Source organism: Crocuta crocuta, unplaced genomic scaffold, assembly GCF_008692635.1.
Source record: "Crocuta crocuta isolate KB4526 unplaced genomic scaffold, BGI_CrCroc_1.0 scaffold35, whole genome shotgun sequence".
Lineage (NCBI taxonomy): Eukaryota > Metazoa > Chordata > Mammalia > Carnivora > Hyaenidae > Crocuta > Crocuta crocuta.
The window spans coordinates 743185-755269 of record NW_027530625.1 but is presented as its reverse complement, the minus strand read 5'-3'; the positions used below and the strand labels follow the sequence as shown (position 1 = coordinate 755269).

At 37.3% G+C, this 12085-nt stretch overlaps 1 protein-coding gene across 5 annotated transcripts in view; it reads left to right on the top strand.

Moving 5' to 3' along the window:
- Nucleotides 1–12085, top strand: part of STRBP (spermatid perinuclear RNA binding protein) — a 73881-nt gene that overhangs the window by 25881 nt on the left and 35915 nt on the right. For all 5 annotated transcript variants that reach the window (XR_013336096.1, XR_013336094.1, XR_013336095.1 and 2 more), the window contains exons 10-11: nucleotides 10578–10670; nucleotides 11106–11305. Coding sequence is in view for 1 of the 5 variants with exons in the window: in XM_077768195.1 (XP_077624321.1) it covers nucleotides 10578–10670; nucleotides 11106–11305 (293 nt within the window). In the remaining 4 variants the exon portion in view is untranslated. The remainder of the gene's footprint in view (nucleotides 1–10577; nucleotides 10671–11105; nucleotides 11306–12085) is intronic.

Below are 12085 nucleotides of genomic sequence, written 5' to 3'. Positions count from 1 at the left end.
CCCCCCATCCCCCAGGCCCACAGTTTCCTGTTATACTAGAAAGTAGGATGTTGTCCACTAGTTATTCTTCACCTGGGACCCAGCCCCTCTCCCATAATGGACATTACTCTAATAATTTTTATATGACAAAAATAGTGTGGTGACCCAGTTTGTTTATTTAGATAGCAGAATTCCAGAGGTTAAAAGACTTTTCAGGGGGTCCACAAAACCAAAACTGTTTCATAATAATACTAAGGCACTTTTTTTGTTTTTTTGGATCTTTTCCATTCTTTGTCTCATGGTATACAGTTTTCCAGAGGCTGCATATAACATATGATGGCATCACCTCTCTAATGGTTAATGGAATGTTTTTTATATACTCTTGTATTAAAGTTGTTTTAATTTCTAGTATGCTAAATATTGATAGATGTAACCGGCAAAACAAAGCTCTTAGAGTGCTCAGTAATTTTTTTTAGATAAGGGGGTCCGGAGACTAAAAATTTGAGAATCACTGCCTTATGCTATAAACTCCTCAGAGGTAAGGAGTTCTCCAAGTCCCACTATATAACTTAAAAACCAGTGCTCATGGGGCACCTGGGTGGCTTGGTCAGTTAAGTGTCTGACTCTTGGTTTCAGTTCAGGTCATGATCTCATAGTTCATGAGATCAAGCCCTGTGAGCTAACGACGTGGAACCTGCTTGGGACTCTCTCACCTCTCTCTCTCTCTGCCCCCATCCCTGTTCGTGTGTGTACTCTCTCTCTCTCTCAAAATAAATAAACATTAAAAAAATAATAAAAACCAGTGCTCAGTATTTGTGGAATGAAGGACAACTTCCAGCTGGTGCTCACACAGCAGCAGAGAGTTTTTGGAAAAGACTCACATAGCCACCTGACATTAAGCACTGTCTGTGGTTGAATAGAATTTTTAAATATCTGTAGAGATTTTTGTAATTAGTATGAAAAATTTTGTTTGAATCACTGAATTCATAGCAGTGCTTTGGGTTTTGTATTTTTTCTTTCACTAGATAGTAAAAGCATATCTAATATAGTTATGTGACTTAGTTGGGTTTTTTTTCTTTTTCTTCTTTTAACTTTAAGGGTCTTTCTCAAAAGTTTGACAACTGTTGGTCAGTCAATTTATAGCTTAATATAGAACCATTCAAGCACCATCAGTTAACTAGCTGCATGAGCCAGGCAGGTCATTTACCCATCTGTGCCTTAGCTATTAGAGGAAGGGACCATGGCCATTGCCTCCAGACCCTTCTGGCATGCTTTCTCATATCTTCATGTTTCTGGCACCTAGCTTGCTGACATTGGCATTTGCACTTTATTCTTATAATTCTTGGTGATTTCACGATGCACTCAGACAATTTTTTCCAAAATTCTGACTTCTTAATTCCTTGATTTCCTCTCCCACAAATGTTTTGGCTTCTATTCTACCTCACTTATCCATTCTGTGGACATCCCCTAGACCTGTTTTCAATAACTGTACCCTCTCCATCATCTTATTTTCAAGAATCTTACTTTCTAACTGCCTTTTGTCATCATTCTCTCTAGTACCCTTGGTCCAGTTCTTGAGCCTCACCAGTGATTCTGTTGCCTTCTCAGAGTCCCTCACCTTTCTCATGTTCTCTTCTGTCCCTTCGCTGCTTAGATTCCATGGTCCATCATTATGATCACTCCCTAGCATATGCCTTCACTTCCTTGGTCCTTTCTTCTTGGCACAGTTCTAACTCTGTGGAAATCCAGCTCTGCCTGAACCAGGCTGTTAAACATTGTTAGGGGAAAAATACAGTCACCTTGTCTTTTTCCCTTTAGGTCTATTACAAATAGACCATTTGTGTGTCTGGCAATCCTCCTGTAAGTTCTAGTGTTCTCCAGTTGTCCCAGCTGACTGTTTTACACCTTTTCTTATTTCATACTTCCTCTTCCAACACCTCGCTCTCATCTGATAACCTTGTTTGCTCGAAGGACTCATGTACTTTGCATAAACTCCCTACTGTGGATAGACTGTCCAGGCTCTTAAGACCAATCTTTCTGCTTGTCTACTTTATCTGATCCCCTTTGCCTACAAGTGGACATTATTCCAATAATTCTCTCTTTTTTCACCAGAATCAGCTCTTCCCTTTCTACTGGATCATTTTCATCAGTGTAAAAATTTGCTGTAATGACTCCCATTTGAAACCAAACTCCATCTGATGCTGTAGCTCCCTCCAACAGTCTCCTTTTCTGTTCCCCTTTATAGATACTTTTGGGGAGAGTCGCCTATTCTTTCTCCTTTCCTTCACTTTTTAAAAACTTAACTCTAATCAGGGTTTTTTCCTCACCATTCTACCAAAGTCTCTGTTGTGACCTTCATGTTACTACACTCAGCAGTTAGTTTTCAGTCCTCATCTTAGCTGAAATTTTAGCCACCTTTGACACAGATGAGCACTGTTTTTTCCTCCCACATTAATTTTATTTCATGTATACAGAAAAGTATAAAACATACACCATTTAAAAAATAATAATTATTAAAAAAATTACATACAGTCACCACCCTGGTTAAGAAACAATACTGTTAGCTTCTCAGAAAACACCTATTTATCTCTCCACGTCACCTCCCTGCCCCATGAACTATTCCTGACTTTTTGGTAGTCATTTCCTTGATTTTCTTTATAGCTTTCCCATCTGTATATGCTTTTGTAAACAATTTGACATTGCTTATAACTTTATAGAAAGGGAAGCAAACTGAGTTTAGTCTTCTGTGATTGGCTTCTTTCTGTCCAGCATTGTTTGGGATAAGTTCATGTTGGTACACATAGCTATGTTTGTTCATTTGAATAGCTACACAGCATCCATTATGAATGTACTACAATTCCCCCATCTACTTTTGCAGGGCGAATGAGGTCTTTCCGTTTGTTGGCATCCACCTGCAATATTGCTGTGAGCACTTTCTTACATGCCTCCTGGGGTGTTTATCTAGGAGTTCCTGTAGGCCAGTGTATGGTCTAGTAAATGGTTATACGTATCAGTTTACACTTTGACCAGCAATGTATGAAAAGTTCTGGGTGCCCTTTATGCTCAACAGCATTTGTCATTGTCACATACTTTTTCTGACATGAAATACGACTTCTCATTTGATTTGTAGGTAATTATTTTCTCTTGGTTCTTCGAGCCACACCGTCCTCTGCTCAGCTATGTTTGTTTTTCCCTGATCTTCTTGGTTTCTGAATATTTAAGTGTCCAAGAGTACAGTCCTCAGACTGTATCTCTTCATTTATACCCACTCTTTAGGCAGCCTCATCTGTCTAGTCCCTTGTGATGAAATATATATATCTCTACCACCAGCCTTAGCCACAGACCCAGATAGCCAAAGTCCTCTTCGGTGTCTCCACAGGATGTCTAAGAGACACCTCAAACTTAAGATGTCTAAAATCCAAATTCCTATCCTTAACCCTCTGTCCATCTGTGTACGCAGATCAGCCACCTTCACCCTTCAGGCCTCTTTTTCTTTGACTCTGATCCAGACCATCAGCAAATTCTGTCTGTTTTACTTTGAAAGTGTGTCCAGAATTCAGCTATTTCTTTAACTCCTTCACTGCTGTGTTCCTGACCTACTATCATCATCTCTCACTGATTAGTGCAATTGTCTCTCTTATCTGGTCTTCCGGTTTCTGCCCTTGTCATCATTGTTTTCAACATAGCTGCAGTTCTTTTTTTTTCTTCTTCTTCTTAACTTTTTATCTAGAAATAATTACAGATTCACAGGAAGTTGTAGAGATAGCACAGAGAGGTCGCATGTACCCTTCACCCACTTTCTCCCAGGTTACCTCTTATGTAACTATAGTACACTATTAAAGCGAAGAAACTGATTTTAATACAACTTGTGTGTGTTTTATGCCATTTTTATCACATGTTGATTTGTGTAACCAGCATCACAATCAAGGTGCAGAACTATTTCACCACCACCAAGATCTCTTTCATGTAGCTCCTTTGTAGCCACACCTACCCCCTCTCCTCTCAGTCATCCCCCAACCCTGGAAACCATGCATTTTCCTCCATCTCTAGGATTTTGTCATTTCAAGGATTTTATTTATTTATTATTTTTAAGGTTTTTTTTTTTAACGTTTATTCATTTTTGAGAGACAGAGCACGAGTGGGGGAGGGGCAGAGAAAGAGGGAGACACAAAATCCAAAGCAGGCTCCAGGCTCTGAGCTGTCAGCACAGAGCCCAACGTGGGGCTCAAACCCACGTACCTTGAAATCATGACCTGAGCCAAAGTCAGATGCTTAACCGACTGAGCCACCCAGGATTTTAAATAAATGAGTTTATACTGTATATGATCTTTTGAGAGCCTCCCCTCCTTGCCCTCCCCCAGCATAATTCCATTGTGGTCCATCCAAGTTGTGGTGTGTCAGTAGTTCATTCCTTTCTACTGTGGAGAGTAGTATTCTGTGGTATGGATGAGCTGGAGTTTGCTGAACTGTGCACCTGTTGTAGGGTATCTTGTTTGCTTTGGGCTATTACAAATAAAGCTGCTGCCGACAATCTTGTATAGGTTTTTGTGAGCTCTTCACAAAAATACAAATTTTTGTTTGTTAGGTTGGCCAGCAATTTTCCTTTGTTGTAATGTTTTGTCAAGTTTTAGCTGTAAGGTTATGCTGGCCTTTTTAAAGTGAGTTGGAAAGCATCCCTTCTTCTTCTGTTTCTTGGAAGAGTTTGTGTAAGATTGATGTTGTTTCTTAAACGTTTGCAAGAATGTATCATCAGAGCCTTTTGGTCATGTGATTTTCTTTGTGGGAAGGTTTTAAGTTATGGGTCTAATTTCCTTAATAGGCAAAGGGACTATCATCTTCTTATCAGAATTTTTGTAAATTGTATTTTTCTAGGAACTTGTCCATTTTATCCAAATTTAAAATAATTTATAAGATCTTATTTTTAATTGCAATATCTATAGTAATGTTCGCTTGTGTACATTTTATACTTCCTTTTTTTCCCCTCAATCACTCTCATTAGAGGTTTATCAGTTTTATGAGTCTTTTCCAAAAAATCAACTTTGGTTTTGTTGATTGTTTTCTGGTGTGTGCTTATATTCCAGTTCATTGATCTGTCTTATCCTTTGTTTTTCCTCACTACCTTCCTTGGGTTTAATTTGCTGCTGGGGTTTTTTGTTTGTTAAACTTTTTGAGATCGCTGAATACATTATTGCTGTCTTTTTGGCCTCTTATTTTATCATATATGGTATTAAGCCTGTAAATTTCATTTTAAACCCAGATTTATGTGCATTCTGCTCTTTTTACATGAGTATTTTTATTCTCACTTACTTAAAACTATTTTTTATTTTTCCTTATTATCAGCTCTTTGACACATGAGCCATTTAGATGTCATGGCTTCATTTCTAGAGAAAATGAGGATTTTCTAGTTACCTCTTTATTGCTTATTCTGTGATCTGAGAACATGCTTTCTGATTTCTGTCTTTTGATATTTCTTGAAACTTATTGTATGGCCCTGTACATGGTTTTCTGTAAGTGATTCATACTCAGAAAAAATATGTACATTCTGCAGTTGGTGGTCAGAATGTTCTTTACGTGCCAGGTCACATTTGCTTATTGTGTTGTTCAAATCTTACATACCTGTCCTATATTTTTTTTATTTTCTTGTATATCATTTTCTCTCTATAGTGGATTGTGTATTTCTGCTTACAGGTCTGCTAGTTCTTAATATACTCTATTTTTCATTTCTAGAATTTTGACTCTTTCTCAATTGCAGATTTTCTGCCAGAAATTCTTCCTGTTGTCCTTCCTTTTTTTTTTTTTTTTTTCCCCAGCATCCTAATCATTCTTTTTAAAACAGTATGTTTTTGAAAGCTCAATCATCTGTGTCCTTTTTGGGTGTGTTCCCGTTGTCTGCTCCTTCTCTTGATTTTTGATCACAACATCTTGTTGTCTTATGTACCTAGTTATTATGAGTGCTGGAGACTTTAAAATGAACAGTTGTAGAGAATTTGAAACCTTAGAGTAATGATATCTTGGAGGATTTACATTTGTTCCTGAGAGATGGCTGTTGGAATTGGCGATCCTGGATAATTTTAATGCAGTCAAGGATTAAGATGATTTGAAGCTGGGCTTTTTAGTCCATGTGAGATCCAGACTATTTCTATTTTATTTGCTTCCAGCGTATGACATAGCAGAGGTCCAGACCCCAGTGTGGTGGGGTTCCACAGGCCTTCTTTGCTTGATGAGCTCCAGTGTTTGACCCCTGAGACCTGAGTGCCTGTTAAAAGTTCTCTCCAGTTCTTAGCGGCTTCTCCTAGATTTGATACATGCCTCTAGGGGGGAAATGTGGCCTTCGGTGCAGGGTTTCCATTATCTCCCAGATCTTGACTCCACAGTTCTTTAGTGACCAGGAGTAAATCTTCTTTTCTACATTTTTGTCCAGCTTTTCGAATTGCTTTTGTCAGAAAAGCTTTTTGAATTTACTTTCTCATACTGGATAGTGGAACACCTTTTTAATCTAAGTTCCTTTGGTGAATTAGTGGCAGCTAGGATTGACAACTGGTGCCCTTCCTCATCTTCTATAATCATCCCCTTCTTATTTAGGCTACTCCACCCCCTCAGGCCTCTATGCTGTTTCTTAGCATGTCCCTGTCTTAAGACCTCTGTATTTGCTGTTTTCTTTCTCTGGGGCTTTTTCCCAAATCTCTGAATAGCTCACTCTTTTATTTTCTTCAGGTCTTCATCAGAAGGTCACCTTATCAGTGATATTTTTTTGACCTTGTTAATGAGCACCACATATAAAATAGCAACACCTCTATCCCCTCAAGCCTCTTATTTTTCTTCATTTTGCTGACCGTCATAAGGCATATGATTAGTTTCTATCACTATGCTTTTTTTAATTTCCAGCACCTAAAGTTGTCCTGCACATAGAAAATGCTTAATTAATATTTATTGTTGAGTGAATATAAGAATGAAATTATAATGATGATGATAAAAGTACAGACTTCATAGATGTTTGTGATGGTTAAATATGTTAATAATTTAAGTGAAGCCATTTGCAGCTAAAGTATTAATAAGCACAGCACCAGGTATATGGTAAGCACTCACATAGTATTTCTCAAAATTGTTACCTCTCAAGTGATCGCTTCTCATTGCTCATATTGTAGAGATTGAAAATGACTTGCTTTTTGTAAAGCAAGCCCCCATCCCCACCTTTTTTTTTTTTTTCCCCTCACAGTAATATGATTAACCTCAGATTTTTACAGCCTTGGGGCTGGGATGGTAGAATGAAGTTTAATCCATGGAACTCTATTCATGTAGATGGAGGATTTAGAAAATAGATCTGTGCATTTAAACCAGCTTACAATTTCCAGGCATTCGGGATGCAGCTTTTAAAGTAACTTAATGACTGGGACAGTGATTGAATAGACATCGTTCATTTTTAACTTTTATCTCATAAGGACTCCATTCTGGGAGATTGGCACACTCTCAGTTTTAGGTAATGCAAGTGAAATACAATACTAAGCAGATATAAGCAAATATTATCTTCTGTTGAAAAGGACATCAAGATTTATTGACCTGAGTGGTAAGTATTGACTAAAGCAAATGCTGAAGTCGATGTTTACCACAAGGGACTGTAAATCTTGATGATCAGAGAATATGTAGTTAATCTCAGAGTTTCATTAGAAGTATCTGGAAATCTTGTGGAATGAATCCCTTGAGTATAACTTTCCTTTTGGAAAAACCCAACAACCACCTTTTAAGTTGAAGACACAGAATTCTTTAAAGTACTTGGACATATTGATGAGATTTTTCCTGATTGTTTTTAACTTGGACAACTGAGTTCCTACTTTATGCCTGACAGTGTTATTAGCTAGCTGCTTTCTACAAGAGATTGATTGATATCAAGTTCAGTTGGATTTTGTGTATATTGTTTATATTGTATCATATTATTTATAAGTCTTAATGTAGGTAATTTATAAGATACAAGATAAAAATAGCTTTAACATTTCTAGTTTAGTGGAAATACAGGTTCTCTATATATGAAATAGGCAGTGGCACAAGGCTACATATGACACTTTATGTTTCTGAGACCATAGAAATTATTTTAGAAAGTTGAGATGAGAGGAAATTTGTTGGAAACTTAATGGTAGAGATGAACTGTAAAGAAATTCTTATTAAGTTTTTATTTTAATTCCAGTTAGTTGATAAACTGTTTCAGGTGTACAATATAGTGATTAATATTTCTGCACATCACTGGGTGCTTGTCATAATAAGGGCACTCCTTAATGCCTATTATATATTTGACTTAACCCCTCAGCCCCCACCCGTTTCTGGTAACCANTTTGGTCCTTAAATTCCACATTTGAGGGGCACCTGGATGTCTCAGTCAGTTAAGCGTCTGACTGTTGATTTTGGCTCAGGTCATGATCTCACAGTTCATGAGGTCAAGCCCCATGTCAGGCTCTGCGCTGACAGCATGGAGCCTGCTTAGGAGTCTCTCTCCCCCTCTCTCTCTGCCCTGCTTGTACTCTCTCTCAAAATAAATAAACTTAAAAAAAAATCCACATATGAATGAAATCATACAGTATTGTTTTCTCTGATTAATTTATTTTGCTTAGCCTAATAGTCTCTAGCTCCACCCATGTCATTGTAAATGGCAAGATTTCATTCTTTTTTATGGTTATATATATATTTATACACACAAACTGGAATATTACATATGTATAATCTCTCTCACTCACTCTCACACACACACACACACACACACACACACACACACACACACTCCCTCTCTCTCCCCACATCTTCTTTATCCATTCATCTATTGATGGACACTGGGCTGTTTCCATATCTTGGCTATTGTAAACAATGCTGCTATAAACATCAGGGTGTGTGTATCCCTTTGAATTAGTTTTTTTGTATTCTTTGGGTAAATACCCAGTAGCACAATTGTTGGATCATAGGATAGGTCTATATTTTTAACTTTTAGAGGAACCTCCATACTCTTTTCCACAGTGGTTGCATTAGTTTGCATTCCCGTCAACAGTGCAAATGTTTCCTTTTTCTCCACATTGTCACCAACACTTGTTTCGTGTGTGTGTGTGTGTGTGTGTGTGTGTGTGTGTGTGAATTAATTTTTAGAGAGTGAGCTGGGGGAGAGGGATAGAGGGAGAGAGAGAGAGAATCTCAAGCAGCCTCCATGCTCAGTGCGGAGCCCAATGTAGGGCTTGATCTTACAATCCTGGAATCATGACCTGAACTGAAATCAGGACACCCAACTGACTGAGCCACCTGTCTTGTGTTTTTTATTTTAGCCCTTCTGATAGGTGTGAGGTCATATCTCATTGTGGTTTTGATTTGCATTTCCCTGATGATGTTGAGCATCTTTTATATGTCTGTTGGCCATCTGTATGTCTTCTTTGGAGAAATGTCTTCTGCCTATTTTATTCTTTTTTTCTCTTTCCCCCCTCCCTTTTAAAAGTAATCTCTACACCAATGTGAAGCTCAAACTCACCACCCCAATATTGAGTCACACACTCCACCCACTGAGCCACCCAGGTGCCCCTGTCCATCTTTAAATTGGATTATTTGTTTTTTGGGTGTTTAGTTATATCAGTTCTTTATATATTTTGGATAGTAACCCTTTATTGGATATGTCATTTGCAGATATCGTCTCCCATTCCTTAGGTTGTCTTTTAACTTTGTTGATTGTTTCTTTTGCTGTGCAGACGCTTCTTATTTTGATGTAGTCCCAATAATTTATTTTTGCTTTTGTTTCCCTTGCCTCAGGAGACATATCTAGAAAAAAGTTGTATGGCCAGTGTCAAAGAAGTTACTGCCTATGTTCTCTTCTAGGATTTTAATGGTGTGAGGTCTCATATAGGCCTTTAACCCATTTTGAATGTTTTTGTGTGTATGGTGTAAGAAAGTGGTCCAGTTTCTTTCTTTTGCATGTTGCTGTCCATTTGTTAAAGAGACTGTCCTTTTTCTGCTGCAGATTCTTTCCTGCTTTGTTGAAGATTAATTGACCATACAGTTGTGGGTTTATTTCTGGGTTTTCTATTCTTTTCCACTGATCTCTGTCTTTTTTTGTGCCAGTACCATATTGTTTTGATAATAAAATCTTGAGTGGGATTTGAATAGGCAGAAGACTGTCTTATAGTATGAGAAATAGATATTCCAAAGCATAAGATTTTGATATGTGGGCTTAAAATTTTATATACATAATAAATGTTAAATTACAGATATATTTGGAAGGACATAAATAAAAATAAATCCTATCAGCAGAGATAACTACCTTTAACATTTTGATATATATCTTTGTAGACTTTTTTCTATTCACACATATACAGGTGTGAAAAATGAAAAAATAATGAATGCCAATTCATGAGTAAATGAGAAAACAAATATATAAAAGGATAGTATTAAATTGTTTCATAAAGATTCACTAACAATTTTTTGCTGTTATAAGATTATGGTAATTTAATTGATCAGTGAAAGTACTGTGGTCCTTGTGATTCCTAAGGTTTTTCCTTCCTGAACGTATTAGATACATTTGGTAGAGTAAGTAGACTCATTGTTTTGACGGATAATAAATCTCTTATAATTTTTTTTAGGTGCTGGGTCTTCAGCTCTGAAGAGGCCATTTGAAGATGGATTAGGGGATGATAAAGATCCCAATAAGAAGATGAAACGAAACTTAAGGAAAAGTGTGTAGAATCTTTATTCTTACGGATGTGAACTAGAAAAGATTTGTAGTCTCAGACAGGGAAATAAAAATTTCAAAGTGAAGAATTTGATTCGAGTTTTAAGAGCATATCTTAACAGAAATTGATGATTGAATAATTTTGTTTTGTTGTCAAGCTTCATTGCTTAAGATATATTAGTATTGACAAACTAAAATTGATGTGTAGATATAGTAATTCATATCACTTGTACAATAATGTTAGCGTGATATAAGTAATTTTCGAATTACTTATGAAGTGAAATTAATTTGTATATGTGTATTCAAATTCTTGCCTTTTAAAACCTGGTGAATTTATAGTGATCACTGGGAACCTACAGATGCATAGATTAAAGCAAAATGGTTTAATTTCTGATCTCATTCTTATTTTTTTTGTGTGTGTGGTTTTTTTTTTAAACAGTTCTGGATAGTAAAGCAATAGACCTTATGAATGCACTAATGAGGCTAAATCAGATAAGGCCTGGGCTTCAGTATAAGCTCTTATCTCAGTCTGGCCCTGTCCACGCTCCAGTCTTCACAATGTCTGTAGATGTGGATGGTACAACATATGAAGCCTCAGGGCCATCCAAGAAAACAGCAAAACTTCATGTAGCAGTGAAGGTACAGTATTGCTTTTATTTAGCACGGCTTTGTTATTATATGTTATAAATAAGGTACTTATTTTCCTAATATAAATTAACAGAATTTTTGAAGATTTTAATGACAATGACATATAGACTTTTGTCATCTCTGGATTACAAAATGTTTCTTTTTTGGTTATAAAATAATGTGTGTTGATTATATGGAGTTTGAGAAATACAGAAAAAAGTAAAGACGAAAAATGGGCAGCTCACTAATATATATAGTATGTTGGTTTTATTTACTTCCAATATTTTTCTGTTAGCTTTTTTTTTTTTAATGTTTTTTGTTTACTTCTGAGAGAGGGAGAGAGAGAGAGACAGGTTGAGCAGGGGAGGGTCAGAGAGAGGGAGATACAGAATCAGAAGAAGGCTCCAGGCTCCGAAGTGTCATCACAGAGCCCAGTGCAGGGCTCGAACCCACGAACCATGTGATCGTGACCTGAGCCGAAGTCGGACGGTCATGAACCGACCGAGCCACCCAGGCGCCCCTGTTTGCTTTTTTTTAAAAATGTATTTAGGAGCTGGTGAGCATGTGGAGAAACGGGCACCCTCCTACACTGCTGGTGGGAATGTAAACCGGTGNACTCTTGAATGCTGAGAACAAACTGAGGACTGATGGGGGTGGGGGGGAGGGGGAGTGATGGGCATGGAGGAGGGCACTTGTGGGGGTGAGCACTGGGTGTTGTTGCAAACCAACTTGACAATAAACTATTTATTTAAAAAAATGTTTTTATTTTTGATAGAGAAAGACAGAGAGCAT